The sequence below is a fragment of the Bufo bufo genome, chromosome 4 (genome assembly GCF_905171765.1).
Source record: "Bufo bufo chromosome 4, aBufBuf1.1, whole genome shotgun sequence".
Classification (NCBI taxonomy): domain Eukaryota; kingdom Metazoa; phylum Chordata; class Amphibia; order Anura; family Bufonidae; genus Bufo; species Bufo bufo.
In genome coordinates, this window is record NC_053392.1 from 358,802,968 (window position 1) to 358,824,654 (window position 21,687).

At 45.1% G+C, this 21,687-nt stretch overlaps 1 protein-coding gene across 1 annotated transcript in view; it reads right to left on the bottom strand.

Moving 5' to 3' along the window:
* The window catches only part of LOC120999212 (titin homolog), a 946,165-nt gene that overhangs the window by 366,583 nt on the left and 557,895 nt on the right, over nt 1–21,687 (bottom strand). Inside the window, exons 50-52 of the mRNA XM_040430085.1 lie at nt 20,679–20,968; nt 19,022–20,378; nt 1,004–1,013 (exon numbers count right to left, since the gene is read on the bottom strand). Of these exons, the coding sequence (XP_040286019.1) occupies nt 1,004–1,013; nt 19,022–20,378; nt 20,679–20,968 (1,657 nt within the window). The remainder of the gene's footprint in view (nt 1–1,003; nt 1,014–19,021; nt 20,379–20,678; nt 20,969–21,687) is intronic.

Here is a 21,687-nt window from a genome sequence, read left to right on the forward strand (position 1 = left end):
AGGGAAAAAAAGCAGTCTGGTTTGAAGTTGTTTGGGAGCACCACTTATACAAGCAGACAAACAAAGCGAGTTTGTGAGCATTTTCAAATGTGTGTTTGTATTAAGTGTGTAACTTTAGATTAAGTGACTTTAGGAGGGGACTACACTAAATCAGTTTTATATCACTGCACTGTATTATATTTTTTCTATTTTCTTGCATAATCCCCATTATTATGTCTTCCATTATTGACAGCAAAGTCCTGTGCATATTTTGTCTAATGTATGAAGTCCTGGAACAGCCGTTTGAGGGTACATATCTTTGTTCAACATGTGAGAAAATTGCTCATTTGGAATTGCACATCATGTATCTAAACGAGTTTCAACACTGAGAAGCTTTGGCAATTTGGAAGAAAAAATGCTGTTCACTTTGCAAGCACTCTATGGGGTAGATGCGAGGGAAGGTGGTAGCATGAAGGCTCAGGAAAGTGAGTTAGGTAGCTGGATAACATTTAGAAAGCAGGATAGAGGGAAAAGTGCCAGGGAGGCTATTCCTGATCTAATACACCCCAACAGGTTTGCAAGTTTGGCAGAATGGGGGGTGGGGGTGTCAGTTCAGGGAGAGCACTGCTGCAGCAAGACACTTCCTCTGCCAGTCAGGGGAATGTCAGCTCCAGAAAGCAGGGGACCAGGAGAGCAAGGCAGGCCAGACAGGTGTTGGTAGTGGGAGACTCAATTATTAGGGGTACAGATAGGGCAATCTGTCACAAAGAATGGGATCCTCGAATGCTGTGTTGTCTTCCTGGCGCTCGAGTTCAACATATCGCGGATCAGGTTGACAGATTACTGGGAGGGGCTAACAAAGATTCAGCAGTCATGGACCATATTGGAACCAATGACAAATTTAGAGGTAGGTGGAGAGTCCTTAAAAACGATTTTAGGGATTTAAGTCCCAAGCTTAGGGCAAGGACCTCAAAGGCAGTGTTTTCCAAAATACTACCTGTACCACGAGCCACACAAGAATCGCAGTGGGAGGTTAGGGAGGCTAACAAGTGGCTCAAGAACTGGTGTAGGAAGGAGGGGTTTGGGTTCCTGGAGAACTAGGCCGACTTCTCTGTCGGCTACAGGGATGGGCTGCACCTCAATGGGGAAGGTGCAGCTGTTTGGGGAGAGAAGATTGCTAGAAAGTTGGCGGAGTGTTTAAACTATGGACTGGGGGGAGGATAATTACATTATAGAGGGTAAAATAGAGACCTGGGGCAAGGTAATGAAAATGGGGGAGGAATGGAAGGAGGGACTAGAACAGTTCATAAGGAAACGTGTAGGGTAAAAAATATACATAAACTTCTCAATTGTATGTACTATGGCTTAGTGGGAATAACTGAGACATGGCTGGATGATAGCTATGACTGGGCAGTTAACTTACAGGGTGACAGTCTGTTTAGAAAGGATCGTCAAAACCGGAGAGGGGCAGGGGTTTGCCTTTATATAAAGTGCTGTCTAAAGCCCAAGATATAAGTGAGGGACATAAATACGTCAGGTCACTGTGGGTAGAAATATATGGAGGCAAAAACAAAAATAAAATACTAAAAAGGAGTTTATTATAAGCCACCTCATATATCCACAGAAAATCTACTACTAAGGCCTCATGCACATGACCGTTGTTCTGGTCCGCATCCGAGCTGCAGTTTTTGCGGCTCCGGTGCAGACCCATTCACTTCAATGGGGCCGCAAAAGATGCAGACAGCACTCCTTGTGCTATCCGCATCCGTTGCTCTGTTCTGTGGCCCCGCAAAAAAAAATATAACATGTCCTATTCTTGTCCATTTTGCAGACAAGAATAGGCATTTCTAAAATGGGCCACCTTTTCCATTCCGCAAATTGCGGAAGGCACACGGGGGGATTACGTGTTTTGCAGATCCACAATTTGCGTACCGCAAAAATCGAAATGGTAATTGCATGAGGCCTAAAGGAGATAGATGAGGCGGCAAATCATAATGAAATAGTTATTATGGGGGACTTCAACTACCCAGACAAAGACTGTGAAACTGAAACCTGTAGAACTCATAAAGGAAACAGGTTCTTGGCAACTGATACAGGATTCAACTATACTGGACTTAGTATTAACCAATAGACCTGGCAGAACAACAGATGTGCAGGTGGAGGGACACTTGGGAAATAGTGACCATAAAATAATAACCTTCCAACTGTCATTCAAAAGAGTGTTTCTTCAGGGAAGATCAAAAATTCCAAACTTCAAAAAAGCTAAATTTAGCCACCTAAGAGAGGCAATTGGCCTAACTAACTGGGACAAAGTCCTCAAAAATAAAAATACAGAAACAAAATGGGATATTTTTAGAAGCAATCCTAAACTCTAATTGTGAGAGGTACATACCTTATGGGAATAAAAGTGTAAGGAACAAGAAAAAAACTATGTGGATAAATAGAATTGTAAAGAAAGCAATAAATAACAAAAAGAAAGCATTTAAATGGGGACTGAGTGAAAGGGCTGGCAAAAACTACAATAAACCGGCACTCCAATACACCCTTTATTACACATAAAAGAGAGCATCATACACACACTTGAAAAAATATGATTGCTTGGCGAGGGCCTACTACTGAGCTGACCATCAACAAAATTATGGTTGAGAGTCTGCTGCTGAGCTGACTCTCTAAAACATTAGGGGCAAGTGCCTACTGCTGATCTGATAATCGATAAAATTATGGTTGAGGGCCTGCTGCTGATCTGACCATGGAAATAATTATGGTTTAGGGCCTGCTGCTAAGCTGACCATCGAAAAAATTATGGTTGAGGGCCTGCTGCTGAGCTGACCATCGAAAAAATTATGGTTGAGGGCCTGCTGCTGAGCTGACCATCGAAAATATTATGGTTGAGGGCCTGCTGCTGAGCTGAACCTCTAAAACATTAGGAGTGAGGGCAGCCTAATAAGCATGTTGATATGATGGAGGAGGAGGACGAGAAAAGGAAGATTGAATCATATACCCTTTTTTGTGGTGGAAGGTGGGCATGGGATTACAGTGTATTCAATACACTATAAAAGCCACATTTAAAGTGCCTTTATGTTCAGCCGCTTTCCTCTGGTGGAGTAGAGAAGTCAGGGGCAATGCAGGCCTTGTTCATTTTGATAACAGTCAACCAGCATTTTCAGTTGACAATTGGATACGCTTATCAGTTATTATGCCCCCAGCAGCACTTAATACCCGCTCTGACAAAACGCTGGCGGCAGCGCAGGCCAGCACCTCCAAGGCGTAGAGTGCCAGTTCGTGCCATGTGTCCAGCTTGGACACCCAATAGTTATAAGATACAGAGGGATTATTATGCTACGTACTCCTTCACCATCTTCCAAAACTTTTCTATCCTTGTGACACTAGGCCGCACATCAGGGTGAGTTTGCTGGCGGGCTGTCATGAACTGTCCCAGGCCTTGGAGAATGTTGTCTTGCCTCTGTTGGAACTGCTGTGTGTTCCCCTCGTCTCCCCTCCTCGGTTGCACAAGGACCTACGTACTCTACTGCCAGCGTTGTCAGCTGGAAATTTTTGGAGAAATTTTTCCACAAGGACCTTCTGGTATTGCACCATTTTGCTAGTCCTCTCCACCACAGGAATGAGAGATGAGAAGTTCTCTTTATAGCGGGGGTCGAGAAGGGTGAACAACCAGTAATCGTTGTTGGCCAAAATGCGTATAACACGAGAGTCACGGTAAAGGCAGCATAACAAAGTCAGCCATGTGTGCCAGAGTCCCAATAGACAAGACTTCGCTGTCCTTATTAGGAGGATGACTCTCAATCTCCTCATCCTCTTTCTCCTCTTTGGCCCATACACCCTGAACAGATGGAATAAACCTGCTATGGGTACTACCCTCTGTAGCGGAGGCAACCGTCTCCTGCTCCTCCTTCTCCTCTTCATCATCATCCAATTCGCGCTGAGAAGACGAACTGAGGGTTGTCTGGCTATCACCCTATGTACTGTCTTCTCCCATTTCCACCTGTTCCACATGCAAAGCATCCACCTTCATTGTGAGCAGCAAGCATTTTAGTAGACACAGAAGTGGGATTGTTACGTTGATAATAGCGGAATCACCGCTCACCATCTGTGTTGATTCCTCAAAGTTGGGTAAAACCTCACAGAGGTCAGACATCAATGCCCACTCATCGATTGTGAACAGCGGAAGCTGAATGTAAAGGCGACGACAATGTTGCAGCTGGTATTTTACTACTGCCCTCTGCTGCTCACAAAGCATGGCCAACATTTGGAACGTGGAGTTCCAGCGCATGCTCATGTCGCACAACAGTCGGTGAGCTGGAAATTGCAAGCGCTGCTGCAGCGTTGCCAGACCGGTGGCAGCTGTAGATGACTTTCGGAAATGGGCAAATACGTGGCACACCTTCACCAGTAGCTCAGGCAAATTGGGGTAGGTTTTCAGAAACCGCTGAACCACTAAGTTGAACACGTGGACTAGGCATGGTATGTGTGTGAGCTTGCCGAGCTCCAAAGCCGCCACCAAGTTATGGCCATTATCAGACACAACCATGCCTGGTTCTAGGTTGAATGGCGAGAGCCACAGCTTATACCCTGCCGCTCTGTGGCGGTGTGCTGTTTGTCACCTAAACATATTAGTTTCAGCACAACCTGTTGCTGCTTCCCCTCTGCAGTGCTACACTGCTTCCTGCTACTGACTGATGACTGACTGGTGCTGCAAGATGAGAATTCAAAGGTGAAAATGGAGGAGGAGAAGGGGGGGTCTGTGGGTGGGTAGCTGGGTATTTGCGCATGCGTTCAAAAGCCTGGGGTATGGACATCTGTACGCTGCGCTTTGACACATAAGAGGATGTGTTATCTGATGGTGCTTGTGAAGGTCCAGGTGCGTCTTGGACAGGGGCTTGGCCAGCATGTAACACAGGGGAAGAGGAGGTAGTGGTGTGACCCGCAGACACTGATTGTGTACCCAGGTGTTCGACCCACCTATTAGGGTGCTTTGATGCCATGTGGCGGCTCATGCTAGTGGTGGTGTTGAGGTTGGTAGTGTTCACACCCCTGCTCATTTTGGTATGGCACATGTTGCAGATGACAATTATTTTATCATCCGCACTTTCCTCAAAAAAGGACCAGACTGCGGAACACCTAGCCCTTGGCAAGGGAGATTGCTGCAAGATGGTGCTCCAGGGAACAGTTGCAGGCCTGTTTGTTGTGGCCCGCCTTCTCCCTTTTGCCACCCCATTGCCTCTTCCAGCTTGTTGCTGTGCTGCGGATCTCTCCCCCTCTGTACTGCTGTCCTCGCTCGGCTTGCCACCTTCCCAGGTTGGGTCCATGATTTCATCGTCCACCACCTCTTCTTCCACTTCCTCACTCTGGTCATCATCCTGACTTGTTGACCTAACAACAACCTCACTTATTGACAACTGTGTCTCATCCTCATCATCAAACTCTTGAGACACTAAATGACGTTGACTAATTGGCAACTGTATCTCATCATCATCATCCACCTCGTGAAACACTAATTGCCGTTCCCCACTGTCATCTTCTTGTGACTGTGGATGCTCAAGAGTTTGGGCATCGGTGCGCACAATCTCCTCATGTCCCTCTTCAAGCGGGCTTGGCGAGAGGCCCAAATCAAGGAATGGCGATCAAAAGAGCTCCTCGAAATATCCAAGTGTGGGATCACTTGTTTAGCAAGACTCTCCATGATGGGAGAAAAGAGGATCAGGGTGAGGATTCTGTTGACCAGACTTTTGGCTACTGAGACTGGACATTGTGGAAGACACCACCCTGGTGCTTAACCGGCTGGAAGCATCATCTGCTGCAATCCAACCGACCACCTGGTCGCACTGGTGTGACTTGGAGAGTGGCGTCCTGCGCCGCCTTGAAAACTGGGACATGAAACTAGGTATCATGGATGAGTGTGTTTTTTGTGCTCTTGCAGCAGGCATAGTTTCACTGCGCCCAGCACGGCCACTTCCCCATCCCTTAATGCTCGCCTTCTGCATATTAAATGGTATATATGCTTGCAAGTATGTCACATGTACACTAGGGCAGGTTTTGCAAGTGTATGCAATTAAACTGAATGTCACTGATATTTAGGATGTGCAAACGTTATACAGGAGATGTAGCGCAGGTAATGTAACTGTCCACAGTGGACACCGTTTACGGAATAAGTACACTGAATCTCACAGATATTTTTAGGATGCGCAAACGTTATACAGGTGATGTAGCGCAGGTAATGTCACTGTACGTAGCGGACACTGTCTACGGAAAAAGTACACTGGATGTCACAGATATTTTTAGGCTGCACAAACGTTATACAGGAGATGTAGCGCAGATAATGTTGCTGTCTGCAGTGGCCAAACAATTGCAAGCTATTTAGCGCAGGTTGCGCTAAAAATATATATTGCTGCCAGATACAACAATAGACCTTAAAAGTACTTTTGGGCCTCTAACAATTACACGCAATTTAGCGCAGGTTGCGCTAATAATATATATTGCTGCCAGATGCAACAATAGTCCTTAAAAGGACTTTGGGTCTCTAACACCAACCCTGCCTAACAAAGAAATCTAATTCAATTTTCTACACTATCTGTCCATTCTACAGCACAGCTCTCCCTGACTAAGACTGGCCAAACTACGTGTTCTGACGCGTTCCGGCCGCCCAATCACTGTAATGCCAGTAACCAACATGGCTACGGCATTATAGTGAGGAGGAGGAGACTCGAGCCGAACTGGTGTTCCCCTTAAGTGAGTAAAATTGGCTTCTACCTCACAGGGGTTTATTTTTTTTGCCTTTCTCTGGATCAACTTGCAGGATAACAGGCTGAACTGGATTGACAGATGTCTTTTTTCGGTCTTATAAACTATGTTACTATGTTAGGGTTTCCGAGACACGGCCACGATCCTGTATGGCCGTCAGGACGGAATTCCGGCGGTGCATGACAGTAATTGATCAAGCAGGCTATTCCCAGCTGGAACGGCCTGTCGGATTTGCTTAATGCAGCTTTGAAACAAGCCTAAGTAAAATGACAGATATATTTATCCCAGTAAATATGATCTGTTTATTAAGTGTCTGCATCAGTTATAAACTGTTGTGGAGGGGTGAGGAAAAGGCCAAGTATACACATTTTGGCCATGTTGCTGTTATGCAATGGCCTTAGAGAGCCACAATGTGTAACCCTGGTCTTATTGTAAGGTACTGTAATAGTGCCTGATGAAGAAGCTCCGTGAAGTTCACAAGGAAACCAGTTGAGTATGAAAGGTTTGTTGTTTTTCTACTTTTTGTGTGTGCTTCTGTTTTTTACAGGTACTGCTCTTAAATGGATTATATTAAAATCATTGTATTATATCAAAATGCTGTGGAATGTATTTGTTTAATAAAATGGTTGGAACCAAGGAGTGTTTATTTAAAGGCTATGTACACCTTTGGGAGCATTTTTCTTATCATGAGCTAAAAATCATTTTTTCAATAGGTCTTTATTAAAAATCTCCTTTTTCTCTGTACAGAGCAGAGATGCTCTACTAGCAGAATCTGAATTTTCTCTCTGCTCCATCAGGCAGGGAGTTTACAGGCTCCTTATCTCTGTTCTCAGACCTTATAAACACTCATCAAAGCTCAATCCTTATCTTACTGATAAGAATCTGGCTTAAATAACTGTTTATGACCTTTTAGTAATTTAGAGATAAGGTTTATTAGATGACCAGCACAAAGTGAAAGTAGGACGCACACAGACAGAGAAACAGTTAAACCCTTTGTGACAGAACGGCTCAATATTTTTAATAAAGACCAAGTGAAAAAAATAATTTTCACCCCTTAAAAAATGCTGTATTAAAGAAATTGCCACTGAAGTTTTTTTTTTATTTTTACAATTTATTGCTGCATTAGTCATGGAAGTGTGTGACAGACACCTCTTCATTATTATCACTGGGTCTCAGTGTCAGCCATTGAGGTTTTTTCCTTCCCAGGAAAGAAATGGAACCCCCTACTACCTCACTACATAACACCTCAGGGGTGCCAAGAACAACCAGGTTGCCTTCTTCAGAGGACCATCTAATGTAATGGTTCACTTCTGAGGTGGCTTCCGGCTAATATTTTTAGGGTGGAAGAGGCCAATAACCAAGGACCTTCCCATTCTGAGGTCAGTCCTCAGTAGAGTTGAGCGAACACCTGGATGTTCGGGTTCGACGAGTTCGGCCGAACTTTCGAAAAATGTTCGGGTTCGGGATCCGAACTCGACCCGAACTTCATCTCGAACCCGAACCCCATAGAAGTCAATGGGGACGCGAACTTTTGGGCACTAAAAAGGCTGTAAAACACACCCGGAAAGGGCTAGAGGGCTGCAAAAGGCAGCAAAATGTAGTTAAATCCCCTGCAAACAAATGTAGATAGGGAAATGATGAGTTAACATAAAATAAATAAAAATTAAACAATATTAATTGGAGTGAGGTCCCATAGCACAGAATCAGGCTTCAAGTCACCCACCAATGGAGAAGGTCACTTACTATTATTTTGACCACAGCACCCAGACAAAGGAGAGAGGTCCCACAGCAGAGAACCAGGCATCATATCACCCACCACAGGAGTAGGCCACCATTTAGTTACTTTGACCCCTACACCCAGACGGAGGAGAGAGGTTACACAGCAGAGAATCAGGCATTTAGATCACCCACCACAGGAGTAGGCCACCATTGAATCAGACCCCGGCAACCATGTCAGATGGCACAAGCATAAGCTTTATATCAATCAGCACAGGAGAAGGCGACTTTGACAGACTTTGACCCCTACACCCGGACGGAGGAGAGAGGTTTCAAAGCAGAGAATCAGGCATTTAGATCACCCACCACAGGAGTAGGCCCCAATTTAATGGGACCCCGGCAACCATGTCAGATGGCACAACCATCAGCTTCATATCAATCAGCACAGGAGAAGGCGACTTTGAAAGACTTTGACCCCTACACCCAGACGGAGGAGAGAGGTTTCACAGCAGAGAATCAGGCATTTAGATCACCCACCACAGGAGTAGGCCCCCATTGAATCAGACCCTGGCAACCATGTCAGATGGCACAACCATCAGCTTTATATCAATCAGCACAGGAGAAGGCGACTTTAAAAGACTTTGACCCCTACACCCAGATGGAGGAGAGAGGTTTCACAGCAGAGAATCAGGCATCATATCAACCACCACAGGAGAAGCCACCATTTAGTTACTTTGACCCCTGCACCCAGGAAGAGGAGAGAGGCACCACAGCACATATTCTGGCATCATATCAGCCACCACAGGAGAAGCCACCATTGAGTTACTTTGACCCCCGCACCCAGGAAGAGGAGAGAGGCCCCACAGCACATATTCTGGCATCATATCAGCCACCACAGGAGAAGCCACCATTGAGTTACTTTGACCCCCGCACCCAGGAAGAGGAGAGAGGCACCACAGCACATATTCTGGCATCATATCAGCCACCACAGGAGAAGCCACCATTGAGTTACTTTGACCCCCGCACCCAGGAAGAGGAGAGAGGCACCACAGCACATATTCAGGCATCATATCACACACCACAGGAGAAGGCCTCTTTCAGTGATTTAGGCCTTTGGACCCAGACAGAGGAGAGAGGCACCACAGCACATATTCTGGCATCATATCAGCCACCACAGGAGAAGCCACCATTGAGTTACTTTGACCCCTGCACCCAGGAAGAGGAGAGAGGCCCCACAGCACATATTCTGGCATCATACTAACCACCACAGGAGAAGCCACCATTGAGTTACTTTGACCCCTGCACCCAGGAAGAGGAGAGAGGCCCCACAGCACATATTCTGGCATCATATCAGCCACCACAGGAGAAGCCACCATTGAGTTACTTTGACCCCCGCACCCAGGAAGAGGAGAGAGGCACCACAGCACATATTCTGGCATCATATCAGCCACCACAGGAGAAGCCACCATTGAGTTACTTTGACCCCCGCACCCAGGAAGAGGAGAGAGGCACCACAGCACATATTCAGGCATCATATCACACACCACAGGAGAAGGCCTCTTTCAGTGATTTAGGCCTTTGGACCCAGACAGAGGAGAGAGGCACCACAGCACATATTCTGGCATCATATCAGCCACCACAGGAGAAGCCACCATTGAGTTACTTTGACCCCTGCACCCAGGAAGAGGAGAGAGGCCCCACAGCACATATTCTGGCATCATATCAGCCACCACAGGAGAAGCCACCATTTAGTTACTTTGACCCCTGCACCCAGGAAGAGGAGAGAGGCACCACAGCACATATTCTGGCATCATATCAGCCACCACAGGAGAAGCCACCATTTAGTTACTTTGACCCCTTCACCCAAACAGAGGAGAGAGGTTCCACATCAGAGAATCAGGCATCATATCAACCACCACAGGAGTAGGCCACAATTTAGTTTATTTGACCCCTGCACCCAGGAAGAGGAGAGAGGCCCCACAGCACATATTCTGGCATCATATCACACACCACAGGAGAAGGCCTCTTTCAGTGATTTAGGCCTTTGGACCCAGACAGAGGAGAGAGGTCAGAGATTAGCTTCATATCCCCCAGCACAGCAGAAGACCGCTTTATTTTACTTAGGCCTCAGCACCCAGACAGAAGACAGAGGTAGCATGGCAGAGGTTATGGCTTCATGTCACCCGTTAGTTTAACCGGCCACTTTCATCTGGTTAGGCCCCGGCGCCCAGACAGAGAAGAGTTTCATTCAACTGTGGGTTTCATAAAATTTGTATGAAATAAAGAAGTGGCCCGTAGCACAACAAGACATGTTTTAGGCAGTTAATAAGGACTACTCTGCACAAGGGAGGGACAGGTCCTGTGGGATCCATGCCTGGTTCATCTTTATGAAGGTCAGCTTGTCCACGTTGGCTGTGGACAGGCGGCTGCGCTTGTCAGTAATGACGCCCCCTGCCGTGCTGAATACGCGTTCAGATAAAACGCTGGCCGCCGGGCAGGAAAGCACCTCCAAGGCATAACATGCTAACTCTGGCCACGTGGACAATTTCGAAACCCAGTAGTTGAATGGGGCCGAACCATCCGTCAGGATGTGGAGGGGTGTGCAGACATACTGTTCAACCATGTTAGTGAAATGCTGCCTCCTGCTAACACGTTCCGTATCAGGTGTCGGTGCAGATAGCTGTGGCGTGGAGACAAAACTTTTCCACATTTCTGCCATGCTAACCCTGCCCTCAGATGAGCTGGCCGTGACACAGCTGCGTTGGCGACCTCTTGCCACTCCTCTGCCTTCACCTTCCACCTGTTCCCCTGTGACATGTGGGAATGCTCTCAAGAGCGCCTCTATCAGCGTGCGCTTGTACTCGCGCATCTTACGGTCGCGCTCCAGTTCAGGAATTAAAGTGGGCACATTGTCTTTATACCGGGGATCCAGCAGGGTGGCCACCCAGTAGTCTGCACACGTTAAAACGTGGGCAACTCTGCTGTCGTTGCGCAGGCATTGGAGCATATATTCGCTCATGTGGGCCAGGCTACCCATGGGTAAGGACAAGCTGTCCTCTGTGGGAGGCGTATCGTCATCGTCCACCGTATCCCCCCAGCCACGCACCAGTGATGGGCCTGGGCTGCCACCCCGCTGTGAACTTGCGTCATCCTCGTCCCCCTCCACCTCCTCCTCCTCATCCTCCTCGTCCTCCAGTACAGTGCCTTGGCTGGCGACTTGTGAACCTGTCCTCTGCTGCTTAAACAAACCTCCCTCTGAGCCACTTCGAACAGACTGGCCCGAAAGTGTTAGAAACGAGCCCTCATCCTCCTCCTCCTCCTCCACCTGGGCCACCTCCTCTAACATCATTGCCCTAAGTGTTTTCTCAAGGAGACATAGAAGTGGTATTGTAACGCTGATAACAGTGTCATCGCCACTGGCCATGTTGGTGGAGTACTCGAAACAGCGCAGCAGGGCACACAGGTCTCGCATGGAGGCCCAATCATTGGTGGTGAAGTGGTGCTGTTCGGCAGTACGACTGACGCGAGCGTGCTGCAGCTGAAACTCCACTATGGCCTGCTGCTGCTCGCACAGTCTCTCCAGCATGTGCAAGGTGGAGTTCCACCGGGTGGGCACGTCGCATATGAGGCGGTGAGCGGGAAGGCCGAAGTTCCGCTGTAGCGCAGACAGGCGAGCAGCGGCAGGATGTGAACGGCGGAAGCGCGCACAGACGGCCCGCACTTTATGCAGCAGCTCTGACATGTTGGGGTAGTGGTGAATGAACCTCTGCACCACCAAGTTCAGCACATGCGCCAGGCAAGGGATGTGCGTCAAACCGGCTAGTCCCAGAGCTGCCACGAGATTTCGCCCATTATCGCATACCACCAGGCCTGGCTTGAGGCCCACCGGCAGAAACCACTCGTCGGTCTGTTGTTCAATACCCCGCCACAACTCCTTTGCGCTGTGGGGCCTGTCCCCCAAACATATGAGTTTCAGAATGGCCTGCTGACGTTTACCCCGGGCTGTGCTGAAGTTGGTGGTGAAGGTGTGTGGCTGACCGGATGAGCTGGTGGAAGCAGTGGAGGAGGAAGCCGAGTAGGAGGAGGAGGCTACAGGAGGCAGAGAATGATGCCCTGCGATCCTAGGGGGCGGAAGGACGTGCGCCAAGGAACTGTCCGCCGGGGGCCCAGCCGCCACTACATTCATCCAGTGTGCAGTTAGTGAGATATAGCGTCCCTGGCCGTGCTTACTGGTCCACGTATCTGTGGTTAGGTGGACCTTGCCACAAATGGCGTTGCGCAGTGCACACTTGATTTTATCGGACACTTGCATGTGCAGGGAAGGCACGGTTGTCTTGGAGAAGTAGTGGCGGCTGGGAACCACATACTGCGGGACAGCCATGGCCATCAGCTGTTTGAAGCTGTCTGTGTCCACCAGCCGGAATGACAGCATTTCAAAGGCCAGCAGTTTAGAAATGCTGGCGTTCAGGCCAAGGGCTCGAGGGTGACTCGGGGTGAATTTGCGCTTCCTCTCTAAGGTTTGAGATATTGAGAGCTGAACGCTGCTGTGTGATATAGTGGAGACGCTAGTTGACGGTGGCGGTGGTGGTGGTGTCGGTGGCACATCCTCTGTTTGCTGCTCGGCAGGTGGCAACATTCCTCTCGAGGCGGAAGCCGAGGCAGCAGCGGTAGAGGGAGCAGGGGGAGCCTCAGCGAGTGCCTGGTTTTTAAGGTGTGTACCCCACTGCAGTTCATGCTTTGCATGTAGATGCCTGGTCATGCAGGTTGTGCTGAGTTTCAGAACGTTAATGCCTCGCCTCAGGCTCTGATGGCAGAGCGTGCAAGTCACTCGGGTCTTGTCGGTAGGACATTGTTTAAAGAAGTGCCATGCCAGGGAACTCTTTGAAGCTGCCTTTGTGGGGCTGGGTCCCTGTTGGCGATGTCCAGTAGCAGGCGAACTCTGGGGGCGGCGGCTCGTCTGCTTTGGCCCCCTGCTCCCTCTTTGGCTTCGCTGTTGTCTCGGTCTCACCACTACCTCTTCCTCTGAACTGTGAAAGTCATCGCCACGACCTTCAGTCCATGTGGGGTCTAAGACCTCATCGTCCTCTGCATCGTCTTCCACCCAGTCTCCCTCCCTGACCTCCTCCTGTTCAGTCTGCACACTGCAAAAAGACGCGGCAGTGGGCACCTGTGTTTCGTCATCATCAGAGAGTCGGTGACTCTGCTGTGGTGGTATTCCCATGTCCTCTTCATCTGGAGACATAAGTGGTTGTGCGTCAGTGCATGGTATGTCTTCCTCCACTGGGGAAGGGCTAGGTGGACGCCCCTGGGAAACCCTGGAAGCAGAGTCTTCAAACAGAAGAAGAGACTGCTGCATAACTTGTGGCTCAGACCGTTTCCCTGATATGCTTGGGGGTGATGTGACAGACTGATGGGCTTGGTTTTCAGGTGCCACCTGTGCGCTTTCCGCAGAAGACTGGGTGGAAGACCATGTGGTGAACGTGCTGGAAGCACTGTCGGCCACCCAATCGATTAATGACTGTACCTGCTCAGGCCTTACCATCCTAAGAGCGGCATTGGGCCCCACGAGATATTGCGGTACATTCTGCCGGCTAGTTGAGGGAGTTCGTTCCCTACTGTGTGCGCCTGGGGCCGAACGGCCACGTCCTCTACCAGCAACAGAGGCTCCACGGACACCACCACGACCGCGTCCTCGTCCCTTAATAGTATTTTTCTTCATTGTTGCGATTCAACTCGCACCACAATGAAATATATTATTTTTTATAAGCAAAATCCCCTCACTGGAATACTTTCAGTCTTTTGACTGTATGGATTACAGATGGAATGACTGTTATATGTGAGTACCGCTTTCTTTGACAGATTCTAGTATGGGTACATATATGTTTTCCCAACCCCAGCACATTAGTTTGCTAATTCCAGATGTATGAAACGCAGGCCTAACTGTATCTAGTATATTGAACGCCAGATAAACTAACTTGGCCTTTTTTAAATAAAAAAAATCCCCTCACTGGAATACTTTCAGTCTTTTGACTGTATGGATTACAGATGGAATGACTGTTATATGTGAGTACCGCTTTCTTTGACAGATTCTAGTATGGGTACATATATGTTTTCCCAACCCCAGCACATTAGTTTGCTAATTCCAGATGTATGAAACGCAGGCCTAACTGTATCTAGTATATTGAACGCCAGATAAACTAACTTGGCCTTTTTTAAATAAAAAAAATCCCCTCACTGGAATACTTTCAGTCTTTTGACTGTATGGATTACAGATGGAATGACTGTTATATGTGAGTACCGCTTTCTTTGACAGATTCTAGTATGGGTACATATATGTTTTCCCAACCCCAGCACATTAGTTTGCTAATTCCAGATGTATGAAACGCAGGCCTAACTGTATCTAGTATATTGAACGCCAGATAAACTAACTTGGCCTTTTTTAAATAAAAAAAATCCCCTCACTGGAATACTTTCAGTCTTTTGACTATATGGATTACAGATGGAATGACTGTTATATGTGAGTACCGCTTTCTTTGACAGATTCTAGTATGGGTACATATATGTTTTCCCAACCCCAGCACATTAGTTTGCTAATTCCAGATGTATGAAACGCAGGCCTAACTGTATCTAGTATATTGAACGCCAGATAAACTAACTTGGCCTTTTTTAAATAAAAAAAATCCCCTCACTGGAATACTTTCAGTCTTTTGACTGTATGGATTACAGATGGAATGACTGTTATATGTGAGTACCGCTTTCTTTGACAGATTCTAGTATGGGTACATATATGTTTTCCCAACCCCAGCACATTAGTTTGCTAATTCCAGATGTATGAAACGCAGGCCTAACTGTATCTAGTATATTGAACGCCAGATAAACTAACTTGGCCTTTTTTAAATAAAAAAAATCCCCTCACTGGAATACTTTCAGTCTTTTGACTGTATGGATTACAGATGGAATGACTGTTATATGTGAGTACCGCTTTCTTTGACAGATTCTAGTATGGGTACATATATGTTTTCCCAACCCCAGCACATTAGTTTGCTAATTCCAGATGTATGAAACGCAGGCCTAACTGTATCTAGTATATTGAACGCCAGATAAACTAACTTGGCCTTTTTTAAATAAAAAAAATCCCCTCACTGGAATACTTTCAGTCTTTTGACTGTATGGATTACAGATGGAATGACTGTTATATGTGAGTACCGCTTTCTTTGACAGATTCTAGTATGGGTACATATATGTTTTCCCAACCCCAGCACATTAGTTTGCTAATTCCAGATGTATGAAACGCAGGCCTAACTGTATCTAGTATATTGAACGCCAGATAAACTAACTTGGCCTTTTTTAAATAAAAAAAATCCCCTCACTGGAATACTTTCAGTCTTTTGACTGTATGGATTACAGATGGAATGACTGTTATATGTGAGTACCGCTTTCTTTGACAGATTCTAGTATGGGTACATATATGTTTTCCCAACCCCAGCACATTAGTTTGCTAATTCCAGATGTATGAAACGCAGGCCTAACTGTATCTAGTATATTGAACGCCAGATAAACTAACTTGGCCTTTTTTAAATAAAAAAAATCCCCTCACTGGAATACTTTCAGTCTTTTGACTGTATGGATTACAGATGGAATGACTGTTATATGTGAGTACCGCTTTCTTTGACAGATTCTAGTATGGGTACATATATGTTTTCCCAACCCCAGCACATTAGTTTGCTAATTCCAGATGTATGAAACGCAGGCCTAACTGTATCTAGTATATTGAACGCCAGATAAACTAACTTGGCCTTTTTTAAATAAAAAAAATCCCCTCACTGGAATACTTTCAGTCTTTTGACTGTATGGATTACAGATGGAATGACTGTTATATGTGAGTACCGCTTTCTTTGACAGATTCTAGTATGGGTACATATATGTTTTCTCAACCCCAGCACATTAGTTTGCTAATTCCAGATGTATGAAACGCAGGCCTAACTGTATCTAGTATATTGAACGCCAGATAAACTAACTTGGCCTTTTTTAAATAAAAAAAATTCCCTCACTGGAATACTTTCAGTCTTTTGACTGTATGGATTACAGATGGAATGACTGTTATATGTGAGTACCGCTTTCTTTGACAGATTCTAGTATGGGTACATATATGTTTTCCCATCCCCAGCACATTAGTTTGCTAATTCCAGATGTATGAAACGCAGGCCTAACTGTATCTAGTATATTGAACGCCAGATAAACTAACTTGGCCTTTTTTAAATAAAAAAAATTCCCTCACTGGAATACTTTCAGTCTTTTGACTGTATGGATTACAGATGGAATGACTGTTATATGTGAGTACCGCTTTCTTTGACAGATTCTAGTATGGGTACATATATGTTTTCCCAACCCCAGCACATTAGTTTGCTAATTCCAGATGTATGAAACGCAGGCCTAACTGTATCTAGTATATTGAACGCCAGATAAACTAACTTGGCCTTTTTTAAATAAAAAAAATCCCCTCACTGGAATACTTTCAGTCTTTTGACTGTATGGATTACAGATGGAATGACTGTTATATGTGAGTACCGCTTTCTTTGACAGATTCTAGTATGGGTACATATATGTTTTCCCAACCCCAGCACATTAGTTTGCTAATTCCAGATGTATGAAACGCAGGCCTAACTGTATCTAGTATATTGAACGCCAGATAAACTAACTTGGCCTTTTTTAAATAAAAAAAATTCCCTCACTGGAATACTTTCAGTCTTTTGACTGTATGGATTACAGATGGAATGACTGTTATATGTGAGTACCGCTTTCTTTGACAGAATCTAGTATGGGTACATATATGTTTTCCCAACCCCAGCACATTAGTTTGCTAATTCCAGATGTATGAAACGCAGGCCTAACTGTATCTAGTATATTGAACGCCAGATAAACTAACTTGGCCTTTTTTAAATAAAAAAAAAATTCCCTCACTGGAATACTTTATGGCTTTTCACTGTATGGATTACAGGTGGACTGGTATTAGTAGGGGTGACACAAGCACACCCAAGTCCCTGATGTAGGATTTCTATGGCACAGACCACTATTACAAGTGATTAATGGACGTTGGGAGAGATTGTGCTGCAGCACTAGTCCCAAGATGGCCGCCGCCTATCAGCCCAGTAACATGTGCCACAAAATGGTCTGCACAACCTTTAAAAAAAATAGCCTTGGACTGTGCTGCTAAATCGCTATTGGTCTGAATCCCAGGTGTAGATGTCTGACTTGTTTGGAGCTTTGGAATGCACACTGTGGCAGCTTCTGCTGCAGCACTACAAGTCGCAAAATGGCGGCCGGCGGTCAGCCCAGGTACATGTGGATGGAAAAATCACTCTGGCCACTCTAAAAATAGCCAATCCCTATCAAAAAAGCAGCTCAGCTGCAGTTGTTCAGATGAATCACAGGTGGAGGAGAGAAATTTGCTTCCAGTTATTCAATTATCCCTGCCTATTCTCGCCCTAGCATCAGCTGCGTCTATCCCTGTTCTATTCACATCGGGAGTGAGCACGTCCCGACGTGCGCACAAGCTTATAAAGAGGCTGAGTCACATGCTGCACTTGGCCAATCACAGCCTTGCCAATAGTAGGCATAGCTGCGATGGCATCTTAGGGCAAGTAGTATGATGCATGTTGATTGGCTGCTTTGCAGCCTTTCAAAATGCGCCAAAATACATGCCGAACGACGAACCCGAACCCGAACTTTTACGAAAAAGTTTGGGTTCGGGTCCGTGTCACGAACACCCCAAAATTCGGTACGGACCCGAACTATGCTCGAACTGTTCGCTCAACACTAGTCCTCAGCTGTCAAGTTAAGCTTTGTTGGTTATAAAACAAAAGGGTGGGACTCCACAGAGGTTTTTCTTTTTTTAAAGGATATTTTTAAATAAGTGCAAATATCCACTCAATCTGACGTAATCTATTTACTACTGTGTTCCTATGCCCACAGTTTTACTTAACTATCAGTCCTGCTCTGCGTACCAGGTGGAAGTTGCACTCTGTGTTGGGAGGCCTCTGAAGTTTAATAAACTCTAGCAGCCACCCAAGACAAGACACGGTGTGGATCCCATCCAGCACACAGAGTGGTTCTGTCAGTTAAGTAAAACAGCTGATAGTGTCAACCACTGCAGCAGTGATTAGCTGTAGAGGAGTCATTTGAATGAGATATCTCTAAATTAAATGAACACTATAAATAAATGCATTTGCTCACAGATGCCATGTGGTGGCTGAATAAAAACCATACAGTGAAATTCAACTGATAAATATAGGCACACATTTTCATGTGTTTTCTTTAACATAGTGCAGGGTGGGGTCAGGATAGTGCATTATATCTGTTTGTCTGACGTTTGCTACAACTGTACATTTCTTGAGCTCCATTGGATATTCTTGCTTTTTGTTGGCTTCAATTGTTTCCTCATGCTTTTTTCAATGGGATCTCTATAAAGCATGAGTAAACTATGAGTAAATTTCTATCTACAATATATCTTGGAAAATGTTTGCATAAAAATACATTTTGGGTACTGTCAAATAATGTATCTTGTTACCTGTCATAGATTTAATTGACAAGTCATGTTTTATTCTGGGTTCTGCTGGCACGTTGTGTTTTTTATTGAGTTCTGCTGGCTCTTCATGCTTTATCTTGGGTTCAACTTTCCCTTCATGCGTTTTCTTGTATTCTACTGGCTCTTCATTTTTTATCTTTAATTCTGACGGCTCTAAATCCTTTTTCCTGGGTTCTTCTAGCTCGTCATGCCTTTTATTGTATTCTGCTCGCTGTTCATGTTTTATCTTGGATTCTGATTGCTCTACATGTTTTTTCTTAGGTCCTGTTGTCTCTTCATGTTTTTTCTTGGGTTCTGCTGGATCCTCATGCTTTTTCTTGGGTTCCGCTGACTCTTTATGCTTTGCCTTGGATTCTGATGGCTCTACCTTCTTTTTATTGGGTTCTGTTGGCTCTTCATGTTTTGTCTTGGATTCTAATGTCTCTAAATGCTTTTTTTTTGGTTCTGCTGGCTCTTCAGGCTTTCTCTTGGGTTCTTCTAGCTGTTCATGTTTTATCTTGAACTCTGATTGCTCTTCATGTTTTTTCTTGGGTTCTGCTGGCTCTTCATGTTTTGTCTTGGATTCTAATGGCTCTAAATGCTTTTTCTTGGGTTCTGCTAGCTCTTCATACTTTTTCTTGGGTTCTTTTAGCTGTTCATGTTTTATCTTGAACTCTGATTGCTCTTCATATTTTTTATTGGGTTCTAATGGCTCTAAATGCTTTTTCTTGTGTTCTGATGGCTCTTCATGCTTTTTCTTGGCATCTTTTAGCTGTTCATGTTTTATCTTGAACTCTGATTGCTCTTCATGTTTTTTCTTGGGTTCTGCTGGCTCTTCATGTTTTGTCTTGGATTCTAATGTCTCTAAATGCTTTTTCTTGGGTTCTGCTGGCTCTTCAGGCTTTTTATTGGGTTCTTCTAGCTGTTCATGTTTTATCTTGAACTCTGATTGCTCTTCATGTTTTTTCTTGGGTTCTGCTGGCTCTTCATGTTTTGTCTTGGAGTCTAATGGCTCTAAATGCTTTTTCTTTGGTTCTGATGGCTCTTTATGCTTTTTCCTGGGTTCCGCTGACTCTTCACGTTTTACCTTGGATTCTGATTGCTCTACCTCCTTTTTCTTGGGTTCTGCTAGCTGTTCATGTTTTATCTTGGATTCTGATGGCTCTTTATACCCTTTCTTAGATTCTGTCGTCTCTTCATGCTTTGTGTTAGGTTCCTCAGAATCTTTATGTTTTGCCTTGGATTCTGATGGCTCTACCTGCTTTTTATTGGGTTCCACTGGCTCTTTATGCCTTTTCTTGGGTTCTACTGTTCCTTCATGCTTTTCCTTGGATTCTGCAGGCTCTTTATGTTTTGTCTTAGATTCTGATGGCTCTAAATGCTTTTTCTTGGGTTCTGATTGCTCTACCTGCTTTTTCTTGGGTTCTGCTAGCTGTTCATGTTTTATCTTGGATTCTGATAGCTCTACCTGCTTTTTATTTGATTCCACTAGCTTTTCATGACTTATATTGGGTTCTACTGTTCCTTCATGCTTTTTCTTGGATTCTGCAGGCTCTTTATATTTTGTCTTAGATTCTGATGGCTCTTCAGGCTTTTTCTTGGGTTCTTCTAGCTGTTCATGTTTTATCTTGAACTCTGATTGCTCTTCATGTTTTTTCTTGGGTTCTGCTGGCTCTTCATGTTTTTTCTTGGGTTCTGTTGGCTCTTCATGTTTTGTCTTGGATTCTAATAGCTCTAAATGCTTTTTCTTGGGTTCTGCTGGCTCTTCATGTTTTGTCTTGGATTCTAATGGCTCTAAATGCTTTTTCTTGGGTTCTGCTAGCTCTTCATGCTTTTTCTTGGGTTCTTCTAGCTGTTCATGTTTTATCTTGAACTCTGATTGCTCTTCATGTTTTTTCTTGGGTTCTGCTGGCTCTTCATGTTTTTTCTTGGGTTCTGTTGGCTCTTCATGTTTTGTCTTGGATTCTAATAGCTCTAAATGCTTTTTCTTGGGTTCTGCTGGCTCTTTATGTTTTGTCTTGCATTCTAATGGCTCTAAATGCTTTTTCTTGGGTTCTGCTAGCTCTTCATGCTTTTTCTTGGGTTCTTTTAGCTGTTCATGTTTTATCTTGAACTCTGATTGCTCTTCATGTTTTTTCTTGGGTTCTGCTGGCTCTTCATGTTTTGTCTTGGATTCTAATGGCTCTAAATGCTTTTTCTTGAGTTCTGCTGGCTCTTCATGCTTTTTCTTGGGTTCTTTTAGCTGTTCATGTTTTATCTTGAACTCTGATTGCTCTTCATGTTTTTTCTTGGGTTCTGCTGGCTCTTCATGTTTTGTCTTGGATTCTAATGGCTCTAAATGCTTTTTCTTGGGTTCTGCTGGCTCTTCATGCTTTTTCTTGGGTTCTTTTAGCTGTTCATGTTTTATCTTGAACTCTGATTGCTCTTCATGTTTTTTCTTGGGTTCTGCTGGCTCTTCATGTTTTGTCTTGGATTCTAATGGCTCTAAATGCTTTTTCTTGGGTTCTGATGGCTCTTCATGTTTTTTCTTGGGTTCTTTTAGCTGTTCATGTTTTATCTTGAACTCTGATTGCTCTTCATGTTTTTTCTTGGGTTCTGCTGGCTCTTCATGTTTTGTCTTGGATTCTAATGGCTCTAAATGCTTTTTCTTGGGTTCTGATGGCTCTTCA